We start from the raw sequence: 23,930 nt of genomic DNA, 5'->3' as shown, positions 1-23,930 counted from the left end.
CTTGGACAGAATAACCGCAAATTTGTGGGATGGGGAAATCGGTGAATAACGTGTGGTAGAGATTGATCACCATCAGTATCTCCAACACTGTGCGATCGATGGGCGATATAGGCCATCAAGTTTTTTGGGGGGTTGAAATCATTGTTGTTTTCACGTTCGCCAATCTTCGTAATGTTTCTCTGCTGAATCGTGTTTCATGTACCGACTACGTGTAAACACAGTCAGTTCGTTTTATTAAAAGTGTATAATTCTCGGGAATTTCTTTCCCTTTCAGCTGACTAAGTACTGACAAATTATGACCTAATTTGCATACACATAGTGCACGAACAAATTAAAGCGACAGTGGTTTCAATAGGGCTATTGCATGTGGTGGCACTACATAGGTCCGTGGCCCTCACATATACATGTATAGAGGGCCAATCAGCCGGAGTCCCGGCAGGACAAGGTTGTGGCCGCGAGCAAATGGGCCCCTCGCGATCTTCCTCTGTGGTACCAATTATGTTTCTTGATATCTAGCTACAAAATACCACCTGAGTTGATATTTTACCCATCTCTGTTGGGAGATTCTAGGCGGCTACAGTGGTTCGGGTGACAGAGGAAGAATGGCACCCGACATAAGTCAAGTTGGGAAATTTGGGTTGTATTAACGGCCGTTCTCGCAGTGGATAGCAGTGAAAAAGTAAAATAATTCTGTCATATGGGGTCTAGTACGCCGTCCCTGGACATCCTATCTGCACTCTTCTTGTTTCACTTCCATTGGTTAAATCGTTCACCGAGGTATGCAATCCCGAATCGACCGTAAAGGTTCAAACTCTTGTATGACCCTAGGTCCATTATTCCCCGAACATCACCATTTTTTTCTCAAGGACACAACACGTCTAGCCCAGTAAAGCAAGGGATCGACCTCTCGACCCCGTGTCCATTAGCCTAGCCATCAGGGCATCGGCTCCACAACTAGGAGTTGAATACTACGTCTAACCTTGGTATTGTCATGAAATATTGTTTTTCCACGACAACACACGCTAGCCTAATCTATACATGTATTCATTTCAAATGTATTTACTTTATCTTCAACGTGATTTTATGCTTTTTTTCCTTCATTTTTTTTCTTGCCCCAAGTAAATCTTAAGCCTGGATAAAAAAAAGATCGCGCTCCTATCCTAGCGGAGCCTCGCTCAAACCAGGTCTAAATATTAACTTCTATTTGGGGGGAGGGAAACGGCTGTGGAGGAGAGTGGCTGGCTGCGCCTTCCAATACGTAACTAACGTGCCCAAGACACGGCGGATGCTCAAACCAATGCCCCAAGGTCTTTTACAGTATCGTCACATACGTCATTGTAATTAGCGTTTCGGAAGTAACTTGCATCAAAGGGATACTCTCATGTGTCGTCAACATTTAAAGGATGCTCACATCGTCAATTCCATGCCACGGACGAATTGTGGTGGAGACAAAACTCGCCGAAACGAACCCAGTCATATAGGCACAGATAGATTCATTATTCAAAACTAGCGTTTTACGGCAAACTATGTCCAGTAAACCATTTTGAGAACTCTTTTAGAACTATCATAGAAACCCCCAGAGGCCATTACTGGTTGCACGACCCAAAGCGGCTATACTACACTGGCCTGCCAGAATAAGTAATTACTGAATCTTGAATCCCGGCCTGCTTAATTGTCAATAATTTCTTTGAGCGCAGCCTTTTCGTTGTTGTTAGGATACCGCAGTTGGCCTGAAACATCCCAGTCTCCTACAGCGTTTTAGTTTCATATGTCACACCTACCCTCGTGCGCCTGTGCGTGTGCCTGAGCCGTAGGAATATAACGTTAAGCGTTGTCTTATTCAATCAATCTTCACTTTCGACGTTACCATGGAGGGAGTATCTAATGCTAGTGGAGGCAGAAATAGCACTGGAGTGTTGGGGATGGAGCCTCCCATGTTGACTCAGGGCGAGCTGTCGGCGGTGACGGCGGCGTACGGGGTCGTCTTCCTGGTCGGCGTCCTGGGCAACCTGCTGGTGGCCGTGGTGGTCCTGAAGGTCCCCCACATGCGCAGTCCCACCAACTACCTGCTGTTGAACCTGAGCGTGGCGGACCTGCTGGTACTGCTGGTCTGCATGCCCATATCCCTCATAGAAACATGGGTCTCCTTTCCGTGGATACTCGGAGAGTTCGCCTGTAAGTACTCTTAGAATTGACTTCCACTTCTGACGGTCTATGATTTATTTCAAATTGTTGTGTTCTTTATCTAAGATTTGTTTGCACGCTCATACATTCATTCATCTCAGCTAAGTAAGTGGTGTACCTATGTATGAAACGCCGTTGACTGTAGGTCTTCACCAAGCTTCCTTGCGAGCGAAAAACAAACAGTCGAATACTGCCAAATAGGAGAATAGGCTGTTAGCATGCCATAAGAATCTAGGTGCACCATGTACCAGGACCAACGTTTATACATACCTTTTCTGAAGGAGTAACTCTACCGGCAAATTATTCAGCATATTTGGACTGATTTTTGCTAATTGTACAGCTAGCTGGCCTTGCCCAATAAAGCCTAGTTGGCTCAATTTGAGTTCGATCAACACAGGTCAACATACTGATTCCGACCTGGCAGGGTACTTTGTCCATCAGTAATGATGCAGCTGCAAACAACTCAAACGACGTTTTTGTTTCCTCCGCAGGCTACTTCTCTCCGTACATGGAGTTCGTGACGTTCCACGCCTCCACCCTGACCATCATGGTCATCAGTGTGGAGCGCTACTACGTCGTCTGCAGGCCGCTCCACTGCAGGGAGACCCTGACGGGCCGGTTCATCGCCGGCGTGCTGGCGGTGCTGTGGCCGGCAGCCTTCATCACCAGTCTGCCTGTTCTGTTCATCACACAGTTCAGACAGATCGACTCTGTTGGACCGGACCCGCTCTACACGTGTGAGACTGAAACTGACACCTTCTGGGCTAAGGTGTGTTGTTCTTCTTGATCATATCATTGTGTACATTATGACTTGAAGGTATGATTATAGTATATCCTGTGATAGACGGCAGCTCCAAGTTGTCCTTAAACGACAATTTAGAGGGTGAGTCAAAAAGAAATGCAAGTGGTTTTACAACAAGCTCATTTGTCATCGAATGAGTTCACTCAATTTCATTTTGGAGTAGTGTGGTTTTGGGATAGTTCATTTATGGGAAGAACTTACTTCTGGATAGTCCATTACAGTTAAAGGCTTGTATGTAACTTTGCATGGGGAAGGAGATGGAGTCAGCTGTTCACTGCACAAAATGTGGGATTTACCAAACGTATGTAAATGCATGGCAAATGTGATATATAATATTTACCCACAAATACCAACCACAAATTGACCCCGTAAATATGTGTAAATTTCGGATAAATGTACATCCAAATCTGAGCTGAAGCTAAATATACCAACTATATAATCAACTACAAGACTCATGATGATGTTGTTTCCACCTCGCAGGTGTACCTGGTGTCCAGCGCAGCCGTGTTTTATTTCCTGCCCATCGTGCTGCTGTCCGGCTGCTGTCTGGTCATCAGCCGCCACCTCAACGACCCTGACGTCCAGCCGTCCGTGGGACAGAGGGCGGCGGTGGACAACCGGATCCGCTCCCGTAAGCAGGTGACCTACATGCTGCTGGCCGTGGCCGTGCTGTTTTTCATCTGTCTCCTGCCCTACCGCGTCACCGTGCTGGGCTTCATCTACGCCCCGGAGGAGATGTTGCAGTTGCTGGGCAACAAGGGCGTGCTGATCCTCGTCATCATCTGCCGCATCATGGTGTACATCAACTCCACAGTCAACCCCATCCTCTACAACACGACCTCCACTAACTTCCGCAGCGCCTTCAAGCAGGCCATCGGCAACTGGAAAGGAGAGCTACCAGGAAATACACAGGCCAACCCGACGGCCGATAACATCCGCATGCACACACGCAGAAGATCGAGTGCTATTCAAGTGCAAGTAACTAATATAATGTAAATAAAGTAATGATTTGACAATTCAGTGCCTCTACCGCAATAATCTATCCATATACCATAGTGTCACAGGAGCGTTACTTCCTTAGAATGAACGCTGGGAGAAGAACACAGTAGCCGAAAAAACAATTGCGTAACTTGAATTTTGTTTGATAAATGGAAATTGCAGTGGAGTGATTGTAAACCTAATGTTTGTGAAGTTAGCTCTACTTGTCAATATGTCAGCTATCATAGCTAATCTCGCGATAAAGATTGTTATCGATAGTATCATAGTCTAATTTCAAGACCTGCCAGCAGTATTTAGTACAGTAAAAGCCAGTTAATTTCACCACTGATCACAACACACATGCACCTTTTAATTGCACGGAATCCCAAAATTCCAAACCGGTTCCTATTCACTCCATTGTCAGTGACTTCGCATTTCTGAACGCTGCGTCGTCACCAATACCTGGTAAATGCACGAAAATTTGTCAAAATCATCGACAAATCAAATGATATTGATTAACTGAAAAGGTGCACTAAAAATCGGCATATGCGGTACAAAGGTCATGAGCCGATAACTGCCTGTGTAAAGGCCCCCTCTCATTGGGCCGCGGTACTGTGGCGGTAACGTGCGGTAGCTTGGAAATGGCTACCGCCGCAGTGCCGTGCACAGACCTCCGCGTACCGTCCAAGTGACGTCTCAGTGCCGTACCAGTGCCGGTCCACACCGTCGGCGTGCCGGTTGAAATGGCGATTTTTTTCAAAATTTGAAAAAAAAACGCAAGTGACAAAGTGCCGCGCGCTCGCCGGGACCTTGCCGGGAGCTCACCGCGCGCGCTATTGTGTAAAAGTGATATGTCAGTTTCAAGGTTATACGTATATTCTATAACATGTTACTTTTGTTGCACCAAGTGTCATAAATGAAAATCCTTTTATCACTTGAAATCAATTTTGCATTGTATTTTGATCCATTGACAGCACTGCGATTTCTGATAAATTGAAAGCACTACCATCAAACTGCAATCGGTCCATTTCCCTAGCTATTGATCTGTTTGAGAGTTTGGTTGAACCTAATTTACTGCTTTGTAGTGAGGTTGAGGATTGTAGCTGTAGATCCTCTGATATTTTTATTGGGATATTGCTTAATCCCACTGAAAATTAGATCTCTGCATTGTACATTTATTCCAGTACGGAAGTTGATAGACTAGTCGCTCAGGAAAGAAATCAGACCACTCGTCTACATGCACTCGCCCTGCTCCTCTGCCATTCAAGAAATACAGTGATAAACTGAACTTGATATACCTGTCAGGCACTGTATCGCAAATCTTACTCAATGTTTCGCCGTAAGGGGTGAATTAGAAGAATTCCTATTGATCGTTGATAGTCAAACATAGTTGATTAGATACTCTCGCTAAGATTAAGTAATTTACCTACTAACAGGACTATTAAAAAAACATACGACACTTCATCATTCGAAGAAGAAAATGACTGGGCTACTCACGTTCAGGACATATTATGTAGACATGTTTGGCTTAGCCCCGCAGTTAACGTTAATACCAACCGTTTTGGATATACATTTAAAGAAAGTGTGAAACTCACGTTTCTCCCTGGCTGGAGGGAACCACTTAGAAACATCAGTAAACTCCACACATTTTATAAAATCAAAAATCACTTTGGTAGGGAAGACTATATCACATCAAATCATAATAAATCAATAAGCATAACTACACTGAGAATCCGCGCACGTTGTTTAGAAGTTGAAAAGGATCGACACCACAACACACCAGGCACTTACAGATTGTGTTCCACATGTAGCGAAAATATTGAAGATAAATTTCAATTTGTAATGGCCATGGTCTGTCCCACTTATGGCAAAGAGACAGATGCACTATTACAAAGTATTAGTTACTACTAAGACAAACTTCAGCCTATCTGGTACACAGAACGATATGTCCCATGTATTGTTGTCATGTCCAACTCCTATACCACCTACATAAGTCAATTTCATTATACTTCATCCTAAAAGCGAGGGAAAAAATAATCCATACATGGCTTTATTGTAATTCATACACTGTTATCGATAATGTTTTGTACTTATAATTGTAGGATAGGTTAGCCTTGCAGTATTGTTGATTTAGTGCCATATATTGTACCATATACGATTGTCGAACAATAAATTTCATTCAATAACTTGCTCATCTGGGCTTCAAACGCAAATGCGCCGCACGTCAGTGAGAGTGCAAATGAAATTTGGTGAAAGAAACGCGACGGTGCCGTAAAAATCTGCCGTGGCAATGCCGCCACAGTACCGTAGCCCAGTGAGAGGGGGCCTTAAAGGCGGAACATGTATGACATTGTTAAAAGGACCAAAATAATGCGGTCTCCATTGACAATTACGTCGATAGCGAGCATGCGAGGGGTCCCGGGCGTGTCCCGGGGCGTGTCCCGGGGCGTGTCGGCACCATAAAGAGCCGCACGCCTGCTAAAGGCCACCGAAGGCAGACAGCTTGATGTACTCAATAAGGCCTCTACCTGTCCACTGTCTCATTACAAAGCATATAAGTTCGCGGGGATCGAATTTCGCGTTATATATGGAGAAAATGGATTGTTCGCGGTGGTTTTACGTTCGCGGCACCATAAGCACATAGCGCTGCAGTGATGGACATACCGGCGTCTATAGATTACGGACAGCCAGTCGGAATTTAACTCAAACTTGTGAGACTCTTGTCATTATTTTAGACAAACGGATGGAGTTGTGTCTTTCTATGCTGTGCGAGTCGAGCATATGTTCTATTTGTACATGTGTACCTAGCCAATGATTGAAACATGTTGATTGAAATTGTAACCACAGTCATGTAACTTGTAAGAATATCAGTACATGTATTTAAAGTACAACTGGAACTGTGAACTCGATATTCGTCTGGTACAGTATTCTATGAGGTAAGGTAGCGCAAGCACTGTTACCCAAGGGCAAGTAAGAACTCCGGGGTATAGCGTTACTTGTGAACCAACCTGTGAAAGAAAAAAACGCATAAAGTTCAATCTGTATGTTGCTGACGTTCACATGACATGTACTGAAATATATGTAAATAAAGTTAAAAACTTTACATATCAATTGCCTTTTCGGTTGTGCCATGGTGGAGCAGTTGTGGTGTGGATTAAGAAGCCGTCGTTGGATATTTGGATGATATTTGGTAGGTGAGTAGTGGTTGAAGAAAGGAAGGTCAAGTTCGAAAATGGTTCACCTGGTGTTTTTCTACGGTACTGCAGCAGGCTGTGTATGTATGGTTGTTTGTTTGTTTGTTTGTTTGTTTGTTTGTTTGTTTGTTTGTTTGTGGACAACATAATTTGATGCTGTGAAGTGTAGATGCGCCAGTTGCCTGAGTAACTATTTTTGGCGTATATTATTACCTGGGTGTCTAACCTTGATCGACGAAGTGTGGATGGTTCTGCATAATATTTAGTAAATATGTAGGGGTCGAGAAAAGGAAGGTCAAGTTACGGTATTGCAGCAAAGCTTAAGAGTTTAAGGTTAATTTTTCTGCAAATGCCAGGTTCATGGTGTTTTAGTAGTGGATAAGTCTTGGGGTAGGAAGTAAGTGAGTAAGTTTGGCTTGTTTTCAACTGCATTGTGCGTCTGTGTTGTTATATTTGGAAGCGGATAAGTGGGGCAGGGTGGATGATTTGAATCGTTTTGGGCAGATAGGCACACAAGGTAATGATCAAAATAAAGAAATGTTTTTATGCAAATTATGTCCTACTTAACATGACTAATGAAGAAAACGTGAAGTTCTATAAAGGGTTAATTGACTGCAGGGGGCAGTGATGACTACTTTACTTCTTTCAAAATAGTATCATTAACTTGTTTTAGAATAATATAAGTAAACCAAAAGAACATCTTTATGTATTTTTCACACTTTAAAGTGGTTTTAAGGCCACAGCAAGTAAATTTTATGGATGACATCATCCACAGACTCCAAAACTAATGAGATAGGGCGAAAAAAAACAAGGCGGGCAAAAACAAGATTCCTATATTTTCAAATCTTGAAATCATAAATCTTGTTAAACAAGAATTGAGGCGACAAAATATGATATCATGACCAACAGGTCTTTTATTCCTGTATTCAACCAATGAGGTTTCATATAAAACCTCATTGATTCAACAGTAAACATGTCCTTGTAGATGGGTATACATCTCAATAGATTAAGTACAACAAATGGAGAAAAGAGCTTGTTGTACCATCATCTGAAGCAACTACTCTGGGTATTCATATGTGATAAAACACCTTGTGTATACAGCTCAATTAACTAGAACAAAGGACATTATATAATGTTTGCCGAAAAAAATAAAAACCGGTTAGTTGTTGAATCTGAATCGATAAGAATTTGAAGTTCATGCTAACAAGGTAGAGGCCGTGTAATAGATCATTATTTCCAAGGACCTGCTACATAGCGGCTGATCATAGGGAGCAGTACGTAATTACCTCTCTCAGCGCAGCGTGCGCGGGCTAATGGCGTACTTGAGGAGGAAGACGGCGCACTTATAAGTTTGGAAAACTGATGGAGTTCCGCCAAATGATGTTAACTTTTACCACTGACCATAAAGGTTTCGCATTGCTAATGTAGTCAAGGTCCTCATTTGCATAACTTTCATCAGTTGATCATCTTCTCCACCCAGATAACAGAAGTTGTCCAAAGTATGAAAGTCTTCATATGTCACAAAAAAGCTATTCTGGCATTTCTTTATCAATTATGCAAATAAGGTTCCAAATGTAACAATGTTCACCGAATGCCACTATGTAATTATACCACTTTCTCATTAATCATGCAAAATTAATCTATACATGCGAACAGTCAAGTGAATACAAGTGAATTGAACTATAACGTTACATAAATGCATTGAATAGATATGAGTAAATAAACATGTTGAGTCCAGCGTATCATTTACACAATTGGCCCTATGGTCTTAACATTCTTTGATATATTGACCTATTCGTATACAGTAAGGGTTATCTCAGTGCTGCTAAAGAAGGGTGCATTGGTTATGCATATTGCATCCTGATTTGCATAATCAGCATTTGATTATGTCTAGCATCGATTAAACTGTTCGTTCAAAAATCACGAACACGAGATATCAAACCGAAAGTTCTGCTGCAGTAGAATAGAATGCCCCCAGAGGGCCCATAATCTTACAATTTTTTTTCATACGAACTCCTACCAACATACTAGATATCATAGAGATCCATCCTCGACTTCTTGAGTTATGCCGTTCACACGCACAAACACACAACTTGAGACACAGCCCAGAAAACGCAACCTTATTGGCGAAGGTAAAAAGGGCCTTGCTGCTCAGAAAGTTTGGCATGTCCTTGAAGGTTGACCAGAAAACATGTGCAAATCCTGAACTAGCTGTGGAGACAACACCGCGTCGCTGGATTTACTGCCTAAAAGAATCACAGGCTTCGCTGAACAAGTGATGAATTTGTGCCGCCTTTTGGGGGGCATTGAATCTAGTAAGAAGACGTATTGGGTAGTACTTATCACGCAATGATCTTATAAAAACATGTTTTCTGACTGAATTCAACTTATCGTGCTTCATCTTTGACATTTTGAGTAAGATGCAGATGATTCCAAATGTCTCCACGGACATTTTAGAATATCTTTAGGAAAACACAATTGCCTGGGCGAACCCTTTACCCCCCCTTCTAAGTTGGTTGCATCCTTGCCCCTTTGAACTCAATTGGTTTCACAACTGGACAAATTTAGATATAGTCGCACTACAATTAAGGTACGTTTCCATTTGCTCTTTATTCTACTCTGTATTACATGAGTGCCAAATGGTATATTTCTGGAAGATTTTGTCAAATTGATAAGTAAATTGGACTTGACTTCTGTTTGAAAAACTATATATATATATTATCAACCGGCAGGATAATGTTGAAATATTTCACGGGCTCCTCCAGCACATATGGCATTTTTACATGACTATACGTTTTATTTTGTATCGAAAACTTGCCATAGTTTTATATTTCTCTATTATTGATGTTATGAAGGCAGAGACCTACACCCGAGGTTTGACTGTCGCAGTTACAAAACAATATAGGGATGGTCTCATACGTTCGTATGGTGTTTTCCAAACGGAATCAGTTTGAAGCATCGCCCAGCTTTCCATTGAGAAGAAAAAACATATTGTAAGGGCACTGATTGCGCCAGTATTCTGAAGAATAGGAGGAGAAACGTTGAGAGAAATATGTTTTTCTTTGTGCTATCATTGGTATGCCATTGTGGCTGATAAAACTACGCATATCAAAGCTAATAAGCAATATTTAACTTCTTGTTATTCTTGAATGTTCGAAGTAACCTTTTTAATTGTTTAGCACTTTGTATATCGTGTTGCAAATTGAGAGATATTCATTCCTGCCGATTTGATTTTTTTTAACTTTAAGGTTTATTGTTTTATCGACCGTATCCCATCCACCTCTGACGATAATCTTGTGACTATATAGATGATGAAATTTATTATCACTATTTCCATTTCCTGTACCCAACACTTCCCTGAAAACGTGTTCAAAACTATGAGACGATCCCTAAGTATGTCAGGCAGTTCACATCTAGCTATGAATAGCCGATGCCGGGATATCCGACGACCCACTTTGGCAGTTGTGTAACTGCGGCTGAAATCGGGCAAACCCTTTATGCATGTTATACAGACAGCTCCTTTTTCAGACGGTATGGGGGCCTTTGTTTCAACTGATGAGCGTAGGCAACTTCTGAAGGATGATACTGTAATCATGCTTTTTCAATATTTATCCACGTTTCATGTTATCCAATTTTGTTTCTATTTTAGTACTAAAGTGCGTCCGTCACAACAAGTTACATCACGTTCTCCTTCCAGTCAGAGGAAGATCAGTGAGCTTGTAATCTAGGTGGATTTATTTGAAGGAGCTTTGATTACCACCACCACATCGCCCGCAGCAGAAGTCCCGCCATGACGGAGTATGACTTCCGGTGCCCTTCTCACATCCGCAGCCTGTTCCAGACTCTGCGTGACCAGCAGCTGTCCGGGGAGTTCACGGACGTGGTGTTGCGGGTAGAACACTGCACCTTCCCGTGCCACCGCGCCGTGCTGGCCGCCTGTAGTCCCTACTTCTCAACCATGTTCTCCGGATCTCTCCGCGAGAGTCGCCAGAAGGAGATACGGATCCACGAGCTCGAGCCCAGGACCATGGCGCTCCTCTTGGACTACATCTACACATCTGAGGCGAAGATCACCATCGACAACTGTCAGGGGCTGCTGTCCGCCGCAGAACTCTTTCAGTTCCCGGATCTCAAGCACGCATGCGCAGCTTTCCTTCAACGGCATATCGACATGTCCAACAGTCTCGGCATCCAGCATTTCGCGCTTGCGCACCAGTGTCTGGCCCTGAAGGAAGAAGCCCATAAGTACACCCTGGATCACTTCCCAGATGTTGCGAAATCGGACGAGTTTCTTGACATTTCTTTGGACGTCTTAAGAACGTACATCTGTAACCCAGCAACCAACGTCAAGGGTAAGGAGCAGATCCTGGAAGCAGTCATGAGGTGGGTGCAGTGGGACGATGACAAGAGGAAACAGCATTTGACGGACCTCTTAAAAGTCACGCAACTCAATAAGATCGCACCTGACTATCTAGACAGGTTACCTGACGAGTATTACTTGATCCGCGAGTCTAAAGAGAGCCTGGAGGTAATAACGCGTGCAAAGGAACAGCAGGCAGCCGGAGGAAAACTTGTAGAAGACTACGTAACTCCGAACTTCCCCGGGTATGACCGAGGCTCGACCGACGTCATGCTGATCGTGGGTGGGCTGTGGGGCAAACATGAGCAGGAGTGTAGAGGTGTGTTTATGTACGAAACCGCCACAGACTACTGGCGGCAGTGTAAGCAGCTGCCTAAGTACGATATGAAATACTACGCCGTGGCGGCGGCAGGCCATCGTGTGTTTGTGACGGGCGGCTACGACTCGTACCGAAAACGCCCCCTCAGTTTGGTCCAAGTGTACGACTTGATGGACGACAACTGGATAGGAGCACCGGAGTTAAATCGTGCACGTTATCGGCACTGTAGCGTCTCCCTGGGAGACTACGTGTACGTCTTAGGCGGGTTTGACGGACACATTAAGACGGCCAGCGTAGAACGTTTGAACGTGTCACGTTTCACAGAATGGGAGCGATTCGACTCAATGCTTCAAGAGGTGGAAATGGCCTCTGCGACTGCCTACGGTGAGAAGATCTATGTATTCGGCGGCGCCACGCCCGGAGAGCATTCATCCACGGCAAAGGTTCAGTGCTACAGCCTGGATCGGCGTGATTGGGAGTACGTGTCGCCGCTACCTACGTCAACATGGGCCGTGTGCAGCGCCGCGGCTCGCGGGCTGATCGCGGTACTGGGCGTCACGTTCACGTCTACCAGACTCATGCAACTCTACAACCCAGATGCCGACCAATGGATAGACGTCCCGCCCCTGCCGTATGACCGGATGTACTGCTCCGTGGCTGCTCTAGACGGGAAAATCTACGTAACCGGAGGGGAGGACACCAACACGCAGGACACCCTCTCCACCATGCACGTGTACGACCCCTCCAAGAACACCTGGGTGGAGATGTACCTACCAGCCGCCGTCAACTCTCACGTGTCCGCCACTGTACAGAACGTAAATGTACAGTGGCTAATACACAGGCCTCGTAGTTAGGGCGAGGGTTTATAAGAACAGGGATACTGAGTAGTCAGCTTTACCCCCTGCCCTGTTGAAAAGGAGACAGTGGTGAGACCTTTGTAATTAAGGCCTTCTCTGTTCTTAAGTTTGATGCAAATAATGCTTCTTTAGATTGGGTACAGTGGGTACTGGTCAGCGTACATTCAGCAGAAGTACTAAGGCAAATTTGACGGGGATAAGGACTATTGATATATTCACCATGCCAAAACGCAGGGTTGAATGTGGAGCTGAGCTTACATAGCGATAGAGGACAGACAAGGAAAGGGCGAGGGGGGGCCTCTGTTTGTCAGTACAAGTTTGAGTGCCTTCGCAACTTCCCTCTCAAACTAACTAAATCCATCGGAACAGATCTTGTGCATAATTATCTACCTTGTTGGGTCTTTGATATCAAAAACACGTATGATTACTGTACAGTGTACTTGTTAACTCCCTTCCCTTTATTGTCTGTACTGAGGCTTACAAGTCTGAAAGAGCACGTTATGCAAACCTTTCATCATCGGGCGAATATCGTCGTCAAGAGTTTCAACTCCTACAACTACTATGTGCAAGTTATAGTCGCTACTAAACACAATGTTATACATCTGCGTTAAACTACCAGATCATCATATTATAACTTTCTACTGAAGTAGCGTTCTTTTCAAATACAGTAACGGTTACTTTTGACAGATAAACAAATAAGTCCACGCTATCTTGAATGGTCTTTAGACAGTTAAGGAATGTTACATTCAAGGAAATCAAATATGAAAAGTCATACAGTACATTAACCATTGTCACATCTAAAATAATTTTCTCAAGTGCACTTATCGGATATGTGTTCGGTATCCAAAATCAGTTCTGTTCTTAAGTTAGCAATCAATGAGAATATCCTACACTAGTTATATTACAACTGATAACTACACCATATTCCATATACAGAGTCAGCGTGACTTGTCGCTATATCCTTCATAACTTGATGCACAATTATGACACACCGATGACAAGGCAATAAAGGCAAAATATACATTGTAATCGTCCTGTTCTACATCATGATATACAACACGGTATCGGTATTGCCTCAATATGTTCTAGTCCAAATATGATCAATGACGATTTGCACATATTGACATACAGAGCAATATGCTTTTAATGAGAACATTTGTTAATAGTTTTATCATTGTAAAATAGTATGATACAGGCATATACCATAGTGACTTCATAATTTTCAAATGAATTTAAGCATATCTAATCAATTTGTGGAGCAGGACGTCCGACCATTGAAATAGCGGATCGAAATTGGGAAAAAAAAGTTGCAGTTCTGTAAAAGTGTTAAGGAATATGATATTTCGATACGAGCTAGTCATTGGCCGCAGTGTCAAAGTCCTTACTTCAACGGCAGTATCTAGCGTACATAAAGAGAAATGGCAGTCGATCTTCTGTGTGTGCGCATGTGGGTGTTGCTGGTGTTTCGCATCGCTTCTGCCGTTCCTCGTCTGGTCTTTCTCCCAGTTTTGATACCGATGGCCTGCTTGAAGGCGCTGCGGAAGTTGGTGGAGGTGGTGTTGTAGAGGATGGGGTTGACTGTGGAGTTGATGTACACCATGATGCGGCAGATGATGACGAGGATCAGCACGCCCTTGTTGCCCAGCAACTGCAACATTTCCTCCGGGGCGTAGATGAAGCCCAGCACGGTGACGCGGTAGGGCAGGAGACAGATGAAGAACAGCACGGCCACGGCCAGCAGCATGTAGGTCACCTGTTTGCGGGAGCGGATCCGGTTGTCCACCGCCGCCCTCTGTCCCACGGACGGCTGGACGTCAGGGTTGTTGAGGTGGCGGCTGATGACCAGACAGCAGCCAGACAGCAGCACGATGGGTAGGAAATAAAACACGGCTGCGCTGGACACCAGGTACACCTGCGAGGTGGAAACAATATCCTGTTAAGCCTTCTGGGTACATTGTAATTGTTGAGACAGGAATATCATTGCATTTATAGATCTAGTGTTTTTTAACCGACCAAGAATGATTTTGAAAACGAAATCATCAAGTAACACGCTGTATGAGTCCTTAAAAAGAAAACAAAGTATAAAACCAGTCCGCATGCATCTCAATGGGGTGGCATTTCTGTGTGCAGAGAAATGGTGACTTAAACGATGGCAAAGAAACGTTGTCATTGAAGACAATAGGATTGGGCGTCCGTATTAATAACAATCAATTTACAATGGCTTGACATACTCCGCCCATTATTATGACTTCATTGTGAAAAATGTGGACCCCAAGTTCAACTGAGTTCAGAGTCTATAGTGACAACTATTGCCGTCTGTATAACTCCAACAATAACACACCTTAGCCCAGAAGGTGTCAGTTTCAGTCTCGCACGTGTAGAGCGGGTCCGGTCCTACAGAGTCGATCTGCCTGAACTGTGTGATGAACAGAACAGGCAGACTGGTGATGAAGGCTGCCGGCCACAGCACCGCCAGCACGCCGGCGATGAACCGGCCCGTCAGGGTCTCCCTGCAGTGGAGCGGCCTGCAGACGACGTAGTAGCGCTCCACACTGATGGCCATGATGGTCAGGGTGGAGGCGTGGAACGTCACGAACTCCATGTACGGAGAGAAGTAGCCTGCGGAGAGAAAACATCAAGTGCCATCATGAGCCTTTTAAATGACTTTCATTGCTCACAATCATATATATGGTAACATATTCATGGTAACAATTTTGATGTGATTTAAGTCACATTTTTATCTCTAGAATTCTTTTGGGCGAGATACCTGTGTTTGTTTTCAGAAGATCCTCTCAAACGCGCTTATTTTGACAAGTATCCCACAAATACCACCAGTTCATTTTGTTCAACGATGCTACCCGATATTTTGAACAGTTACTTCGGATATAAAAAGCTATTCTCCTATTGATCAGGGGTGTTTTGGAATGTTATGAATTTGGAGGCGAATTACAGTTGAAGGAGGCTTTGGTCCAGTATATATGAAGTAGTTAAGATAATGACTGTAACTTCTTGATTCTATCGTTTGACAAATGAAATCCCATTTGTAGTCTAAAATGCATGTGTGCCCAAGCACTTCATCGGATCCGGAATGCTTGTTACTCAAAGGTCACGATTTAATGATGTACCATGCCACCAATATTGCCATACAAGTAATTGATGTTTATCTAACCCCCCGTTTATTGACCCCGGGTCAGTTTTAGATGGAACCAACTTTTTTTCGTCAAAGTGGTGTAAACTTTACCGACGTTGCAAAAACAAAATCCAAATACTCCGTTTTTTTACATAGTTTAACGGATTGTTCACTGATAACAGGTGAGGATATTTGGTGACCGGTGGATTTTGAAAGCAAAAATCGACAAACCAATGAAGGCCCACAAAACTAAATAGCAAGGTGTCCAGTAAAAATCTGTTTCTAAAAGGACTGGATCTATGGAGGAAATATTGGGAACACTGGTATCCCTTACTCTCCGGCAAGCTCTTGCCCCATTTTTCTTGTCCGTATCTTAGAGGGCAGACTTTAATGATGGTGAAGCTTATATTATTAGGAGTATCCCTGGAACGTGAACAGAAAAACAACATTGGTCTACATATAGGACAGTGCCCCATGCTCGGTGGTTACTTGTACAGCTTTGGCAGCATCTAGAGCATCATTGGGAAGCGTATTAATGAACACAATAGGTCCTTAGTGTTCCAGAGGCAAAATGTATAGCATCTTTACGGATCAAGCTATCATATGGATCTGGGTTTCATTTCTACATCTCCTGCAATACCAATACATCTTGTTTTGACTGCCATCGTCCTTGTTTTGACTGTCATTGACATTTGACTGTCTAAAATGGTGAACATTCGAAAGCATGATATTTGAGAGAAATAACCTTTGAGGTTATTTCACAGTATCCATGATCTTTGTTAAACCTACAGATGTACTGTTTTAAACAGCCTAAACCCTGATAACTTACTCACAGCTTTTAAATTCCGTATGTATCTTAAGCCATATGCTTCCCCTTTTAAATGTCCAAATCTGCATAAAGGTCATAGCTACCTTGTCAATTGGCAAATCATCCCATTTCCTTTATAGGGAGCGGAGAATAGGCATCCAAATCAACACTGACAATGTTTTTATTTGGAGAGAACTATCAACCGGTAACCTAGCAACTGACTCAAGAATCTACCCTTGATCATTTTTCTTACCCTAATCAACAAAATTGAGGGCAATTGCACCTGCAAATCTCTTTAAATGAGTTGTGCACAGGATAGTATGCAGAATGACAGCAAACACCGATGTCCTGAAACGTATTACACCAACATTGCCATGTCCCGCCCAATACACACATGTTCTAGTTCATTCCCAAACTCTGCGAAACGTTGAGGGCAGGAGAGGACTACAGATACGTAGGTCACAATTAGTGGTCAAAATGGGGCTCCCTGTCCTTTCTGTCAGGATACCAACTCACACTTGTCATGGTATTGAATCTGGACATACGAGTTGTTTGTACCTAAAACTGCACGAGAAGTAGCCTTTAAATGACAATAACTGTTAAGTATACCGGTAAGTCCGTGCCGGTAATGCCAGATTAACCTGGCAGTAGTGCGCGTGGTTGCTACAGGCAGCTAATACCAGTCTTACCGGGCAAGTACATGTCTATCGTCATTAGCAAATCCCACTTTTGATGCAGTGCGGGGAAAAGATACACATTCATGTTTTAAAACGCTTTATACAACTCTTACCGCACCAATTTAATCTGATCTAGTCCGTTTAATTGTGACAAAGGTTGCTTGCTGTCCGTGCAAAATGACGCAAAACTCCACAAGAGAACAACATCAAATTGGTCCCTTTTCCCGTTTGACAAACGTATCATCACCAACTAGTGGTGGAGTCCTCACATCTAAGGAAAATAGTGTTGTATTCTATTTATGTCGTGCCCACCATACTCCCAAATGTTTTAAACGTATTGAAACATAAGGCCGTCGGGCGATCCTACCCGTGGTCGGTCTGGTAGCTCGGGTTCTGGTTCTAGTTCTGGATAGATACTGGGAGCCCCCTTTTGTTGGGGGTTATTGTCGGTTCCTCATGTTTTGGACCCTGAACTTAGCCGGGTCTAGAATTTGGGAGGATGTATATGAAAGGAAGTTCCAGTCCAAGATGATTGTGAAGTAAGAGTACCTATAACAGTCCTTGTTGAAGTTTTTTGAGTCCATATGATTGTGACGCCATTGACGCGGGCTAGGCTGCAGAAACGCGAACGGGAAGCCCAGGCCTGTCTAGTAGTGCTGCGTACCTAAACGTAACATCATGTACAGGTACAAGTACCGGTACCGAGGTTTAGGTATAGGTCCGGACAATTTGAAAAATTAACATGGTTTTTCTGAACTTCTTCAATGACAAAAACATAAACTGTTTTCAACTTTATTCAAAGAACACACTGTTTTCAACTTTATTCAAAGAACATAACTAGATTTCCTACCGCCAAACTCCCTCGGCCTTGCTTTCAAACCCCCCGACCTGCCTGAGTGATGTGTTGCATATCAGTTACGCTGTTCCAGGGTATCACTTTGGTCACGTTTGGTGTTGCATGAGGTCAGGATATCAATCACAAAATAGCCACATACTTGGTGTAAATTTATATCGGTACAATACCGGTACTTCATGATACGGTATTTTGGACCTGTACCTAATCAATTTTTACGGTACAGTACCGGTACACAGTACCGGTACGCAGCACTACTGTCTAGATTTCTGTATAATGGTTAGTCTATTAGCTCTTCTATTTTCAAGCGTGTTCCATTCCGGGTCGGAGACAAGCTAAATTGCACTAGTACTATGGTGAGTGTTGGGACAGCTTCGATTTTATTGATATGATCCTTGTGGTGTGAGTACCATGCTGCACTTGCTCATTCCAGATGGGGTCTGACTAGACTCATGTATTCGTTTCGTTTAACTAGTTTTCGACAATAATATGAATTATCGTCTGCCTTACACCACAAGTTAGTAATTGTTACGGAATACACTTATATAACGAAGTGTACTTAGTACTTACACATGAACTCTCCTAGTAGCCAGGGGAAGACGACCCATGTTTCAATGAGAGACACGGGCATGCAGACCAGCAGTACCAGCAGGTCCGCCACGCTCAGGTTCAGCAGCAGGTAGTTGGTGGGACTGCGCATGTGGGGGACCTTCAGGACCACCACGGCCACCAGCAGGTTGCCCAGGACGCCGACCAGGAAGACGACCCCGTACGCCGCCGTCACCGCCGACAGCTCGCCCTGAGTCAGCAGCCCGTTCATCACCACCCCGATGAGCCGCTGGAGGTGGGCATCGAACAAGTCCGAACTGTTCACAGAGACGTTATAACCTGCTGATAGGTTCATGACTGTCACTACAAGGTGGCGTTCAGAAAATAGAGTTTAAGATATCGCCACCTTCTGCTTTGCAGGTACGCACATTCACCAATCAGAAACGTAGTGGCCTCTCTGACTCACGTCTTGGCACTGGTCGCTGTGCGTCTTGGCACGATCTGAAAATATATTCTGATACGACAGACGTGGAAACAACTTCAAGTAAGCGGTAGTCGGTGTCTTTGAACGTTTAGACCAATCACAGCACTAGTGAGACTTCTTTTCAGAAGAATACAAAAACAGCCTTGCCAAGGTGGAATTAATTATGATAGCTATAGGTTCTACGTGTCACAGCTGCAGGTGGTGGAACAGCCGACAGACACGCATGCACACCTAAGGGCTTTCTCGCCCTTTTCAAGATTTGTCCAATCGCGACGGCGCAAATCATCGAACGTGATGTCATCAATGGCATTGTCAGACAATGAAAGGAACAAAAGTGTAATCTTTTATTCATTAAGTGTGATAATCAACGATATCAACCAAACGAAGACGTGACTATGGTATGTAAATTTTAATTGTCAGTTGAAGCTAGTATCCATGTTATGGACATAACAGTTGTAACCAAGGACACATCAGTTCCAAAGGTTCAAAGCAGTACATTGAATTAGTTGAATGTGTTCTTCTTTTAGTCGTTTAACGTACATACATGCAGTGACTGCAGTCGTTCAACTGACTGAAACCAATTGCATGTCATACAGAATCGTATCTTTTTGACAAAATATAACGAACGTATTGCGAATATATGGTAACGTTTTTGTTGGCGTGCCAGAGGTTGAGATGGGGTGGGGTGTTAGGTAATGCCTCCGCGAATGCCTGGCTGGTTTTCCGAAGGCTGTTGGCAGAATTTCAGTGCAGTTCAACTTCGAAAGATTTCAGACTTATAGCCCATTCCAAAGCCTTTCTCTGGCTATTCTAAGTCGTAGAGCTGAAAACTCATCCCTGTTATTTTGATTTTACTCAGTAGCAACAGACCAACGAACTCTAAAAGGTAAAATCATTGTAGATTAATGACAGCAAATTCACAACAAAGCATTTATAAGCAAAAGCGCCTCCAAATCTGAGATACGAAGGTTCAAAGTACGGGGACAGTGTCGCTCATTGGACAGGTAGAATAGAAGATTTTCGTGGGACCGGAGAACACATTCTACGATAAGAAAAGAAAGGTGTCAGTAGGCAATGTTTGTACTTCGAGCAACTCTGACGTGACTGCAGTAAAGTCCTCGTCAAGTCCTCCGATTTGATCGGCGGTTGCTACGGGTATGGGAGATCAGAATATATCTCCTTCTTTAATTAAGCGGTATGACCAAAGCAGTTATCAATCCACAAAGACATGTGAAATAAATCAATTAATTTGAAGCTTGAACGTCAACATAATCAAAAAATGCGCTTGCATTTGTAGTAGTATGGAGTACATTTTGGTTGCAATTGCATTACTGACTGGCTGGACGAAATACCCGTCATCGTACATGTGTGGAAGTGAAATCGCACAGGTGCGTCAAGCATATCTTTTAATTTTCTATCGACGCAGTTGCTCTTTTGTAACGAGGAGCCCGGGGCAATTAAATGATACTCAGATAGGGAAACGATATGGTTAATGTGTACTTGTTAGACGACAAGGTCCAGAATGACGCAGATCCCAACCTTTCCATACACACGTTCTAGTAAACACGTGATACTCTTACCGAGCACTTACACTTACACTCGGAGCACACTCAGAGTGTGCTTGGAAATGCGTGTGTAAACCCAGTTTCTGTATTGGTATGCATTCCTCTCCTTTCTCTGTGTCGTGTTTATATGGGCCAGGTGCCTGAATCAAGATTGAATTGAACGTCCACTAATTTGACAAGTGTTTCACGGTATTTCAGTGAGCGCTCAAGCATCGATATCTCCAAACGTCCAAAGTCACCCTAACTCTAGATGATTTCTACAGCCGATACAATTAGGTTGCTCATTGGTTTCCCACAAGTCTCCGTTCTGTGGAAACATAGGGTCTTAATAAAAGTTAATTTGAACAACTTTCCGCAGTGCGCACACAGTCACGCCATACATAACCGGGCAGTGGACCGAACACGTGAGAGAGTTTTCATTTTTGCTTCACTTCAGTGTTGTTGTTTTTTTAATCTATAAGTTGTGACCGAAATCAGCGGGGCTGTGGGATCGGTCTATTTGATTCATGTACGGGTCACCGTACTACACATTCATGTATGTGTGAGATCACTGCCACTAGTACTTCTGGGTGGACGAACATGACGTCATAACGGGAACAGTGGAACAAAACTTCATGTTTGGATTAGATATGGTCTAGCCTGGGTGCCATCCTATTTCTACCGGGGCTCCTACACTCGCTACCCTATTTCTACCGGGACTCCTACACTCGCTACCCTATTTCTACCGGGACTCCTACACTCGCTACCCTATTTCTACCGGGACTCCTACACTCGCTACCCTATTTCTACCGGGACTCCTACACTCGCTACCCTATTTCTACCGGGACTCCTACACTCGCTACCCTATTTCTACCGGGACTCCTACACTCGCTACCCTATTTCTACCGGGACTCCTACACTCGCTACCCTATTTCTACCGGGGCTCCTACACTCGCTACCCTATTTCTACCGGGGCTCCTACACTCGCTACCCTATTTCTACCGGGGCTCCTACACTCGCAGCGAGTGTAGGAGCCCCGGTAGAAATAGGATGGCACCCAGGGTAGATATGGTCAGCTCAGTTCCTTTAAAACTAAAACAACTTGATGAAGTATTGGAACAAAGCGAAAGAGCGACGACTGATATGGCAGACTGACTAGGAGATAAAAGAGACAGGCTATATCTATCCTCAGAGATTAGAATTAGATAACTTCGATTTACGCTCTGCAATTAGCAAAATTAGAATTAGTGCCCACCCCCTTGAAATTGAGAAAGGGCGGTACAAGAACTTACCTGTGTGCCAAAGAACTTGTAAATACTGTATGTCAAACAAGGTGGAAGACGAAATACATTTTATGTCAAGTTGTCCATTCTACGACAACTAAAGAAATGAGCTGTTTAAAGAGGCCACCATATTTCATCCTAATTTCTCCACGTTTTCAGACGAAAAGAAAACTACTCTCCTCTTAACATCACAAAACCCACATATCACAGAAAAAGTGGGATCATTCGTCTTCCACAGTCTCAGAAAAAGAAGTCGAACTCAATAAGTTAGAACTTAGTGGCAGTAGTTAAGACTAGAGTAGACATTTGTTATACTGTTCATTATTGTCTGTCCGTCCACTCCGTGTTACATGTACATGTACTTGCAATTAGCCTACGGGCAGGAATTTGCAATAAAACTTTTGAATATATATCGTTAACATAAAGCCGTAAATAATAAAAGGTACCATACTAACAGTACAGTTACCCTGTATCTTGTCTTACAACAGAAGCATTATGCATCACTACTAATGTCAACCTACCTTAAAGTGAAGTTGGTTTGATCATTTTTCTATGTGCCGCTTATGAGACAGATTCAGTAAGAAATCACTGACGTAAATCGTCTGGCAATGGGGACTATCAGCCTTAGGTATAAGTGCTGTCGGAGGTGAAAACAGGATGAGTGCTAAAACATTTCCATGGCAACGGCAGATGCAGAATTACTGGAAACGGGACGTGGGTGGCATCCTCAGGAAATACTTACTAATGGGTTATTATCGTGCATACAGCATGCTGGATGGTAGAAAAGAGTTAAGTTATGGGATAGTCTGCAACTTTTCTTTCGTTTGAAGAAAATCACTGCAGCTGGAGGTCTATTTCCACCGTACCCTGGTGTCTAATGCCTTAAGCCCCTCTTCATGAGCTATCGGCGTTTTCCGAGTTAGCTGCCGACAAAGTTACAGCGCCGTGAGAGATACTGGTGATGCAGTTAGTAAGCAGACTGTATGGAAGCCACGGAAACTGACTAGGATGGCACCCTGGATAGGCAATCAGCACAAACATATCAAAAGAACACAAAAGCGAGGAATTTTCTCACTTCAATAGTCATAAAAGCACTAATGACAAAATCAAAAACAATGTACTCAATTTTCACACAAAAAAACTGGTGTACTATTTTGTCAGTTACAACTTTTTGGCATTATGGCAGGGTAAAATTCATCCACCATTTCAAACTGAATTTTCAGCTATATGTCTTTGGCCTTCTTCATGACAAGGCTTTTCAGCTATATGTCTTTGGCCTTCTTCATGACATGACTACCTTGAACTATATATGATCAATATTGGAACATAGTTGCTGGTGACTAAGTAAAAGTAACAGAGCTAGGGTCGATGAACTGAGTCATAACCTTAAAAAAGTAGTAAGTATCAAGGCATAACCTTGATACCTTGATAGATATCAATTTCCTAGCATTTGATGAAGTAATTACAGCAGTATCAAAGTGAGTTGTAGGCAGAAGTCATCAGGTGTGGGAGTGCACAAAAAGGCAGCACCATCTCCAGGCCCCTGAAGGCACCAATCCACAGACGGGCACAGTAATCAAATCAAAGGAACTGCTTCAGTTGCAAATCTTGCCTGATGTTTTTTTCAACGGTGTTTGATAGGTTTTGGGAATGATAATATGAAGTTCACTGGCAGATTGGTGGGTGGGGAATACAACTGTGTTTTCAACAGAAAGCAAGAGAGAATATTTGAATATTGGACCAGTTATGAGCATTGGATTGTACATTATGTTAAGGCTTAAATACAAGTGGGTCTCCTTTATCATTTCCTACTTACACATAATCTATTCTGACATATCTACTGATTACAAATTTGATTGGGTTGATAAGGCCTTAAAAGATGTTGGGACAATACGTTAAAATATTCAT

The 23,930-nt window shown here is 43.3% G+C and overlaps 3 protein-coding genes across 3 annotated transcripts; 2 read left to right on the top strand and 1 right to left on the bottom strand.

The window, feature by feature from the left end:
* Positions 1-1,757: 1,757 nt before the first annotated feature.
* Positions 1,758-4,548, top strand: LOC136429434 (neuromedin-U receptor 2-like). The gene is made up of 3 exons (XM_066419264.1): positions 1,758-2,175; positions 2,676-2,953; positions 3,467-4,548. The coding sequence occupies exons 1-3, from the start codon at positions 1,869-1,871 to the stop codon at positions 3,980-3,982; spliced, it is 1,101 nt and encodes a 366-aa protein (XP_066275361.1). The 5' UTR covers positions 1,758-1,868; the 3' UTR covers positions 3,983-4,548.
* A 5,132-nt stretch (positions 4,549-9,680) lies between these two features.
* On the top strand, positions 9,681-14,052 carry LOC136430930 (kelch-like protein 23). The gene is made up of 2 exons (XM_066422028.1): positions 9,681-9,748; positions 10,808-14,052. The coding sequence occupies exon 2, from the start codon at positions 10,949-10,951 to the stop codon at positions 12,689-12,691; it is 1,743 nt and encodes a 580-aa protein (XP_066278125.1). The 5' UTR covers positions 9,681-9,748; positions 10,808-10,948; the 3' UTR covers positions 12,692-14,052.
* A 41-nt stretch (positions 14,053-14,093) lies between these two features.
* LOC136429433 (neuromedin-U receptor 2-like) lies at positions 14,094-19,066 on the bottom strand. The gene is made up of 3 exons (XM_066419263.1): positions 18,733-19,066; positions 15,036-15,313; positions 14,094-14,606 (listed from the first exon to the last, which is right to left on the bottom strand). The coding sequence occupies exons 1-3, from the start codon at positions 19,064-19,066 to the stop codon at positions 14,094-14,096; spliced, it is 1,125 nt and encodes a 374-aa protein (XP_066275360.1).
* Positions 19,067-23,930: the final 4,864 nt, after the last annotated feature.

Source organism: Branchiostoma lanceolatum, chromosome 3 (genome assembly GCF_035083965.1).
Source record: "Branchiostoma lanceolatum isolate klBraLanc5 chromosome 3, klBraLanc5.hap2, whole genome shotgun sequence".
NCBI lineage: Eukaryota > Metazoa > Chordata > Leptocardii > Amphioxiformes > Branchiostomatidae > Branchiostoma > Branchiostoma lanceolatum.
This window is presented reverse-complemented; position numbering and strand designations above follow the sequence as displayed.

Coding starts and splice junctions, on each gene's coding strand:
- LOC136429434 (XM_066419264.1), top strand. CDS start 1,869: ATGGAGGGAGTATCTAATGCTAGTGGAGGCAGAAATAGCACTGGAGTG. Junction 2,176..2,675: donor GATACTCGGAGAGTTCGCCT/GTAAGTACTCTT, acceptor TTTCCTCCGCAG/GCTACTTCTCTCCGTACATG. Junction 2,954..3,466: donor CTGACACCTTCTGGGCTAAG/GTGTGTTGTTCT, acceptor TCCACCTCGCAG/GTGTACCTGGTGTCCAGCGC.
- LOC136430930 (XM_066422028.1), top strand. CDS start 10,949: ATGACGGAGTATGACTTCCGGTGCCCTTCTCACATCCGCAGCCTGTTC.
- LOC136429433 (XM_066419263.1), bottom strand. CDS start 19,066: ATGAACCTATCAGCAGGTTATAACGTCTCTGTGAACAGTTCGGACTTG. Junction 15,314..18,732: donor GCTACTAGGAGAGTTCATGT/GTAAGTACTAAG, acceptor TTCTCTCCGCAG/GCTACTTCTCTCCGTACATG. Junction 14,607..15,035: donor CTGACACCTTCTGGGCTAAG/GTGTGTTATTGT, acceptor TCCACCTCGCAG/GTGTACCTGGTGTCCAGCGC.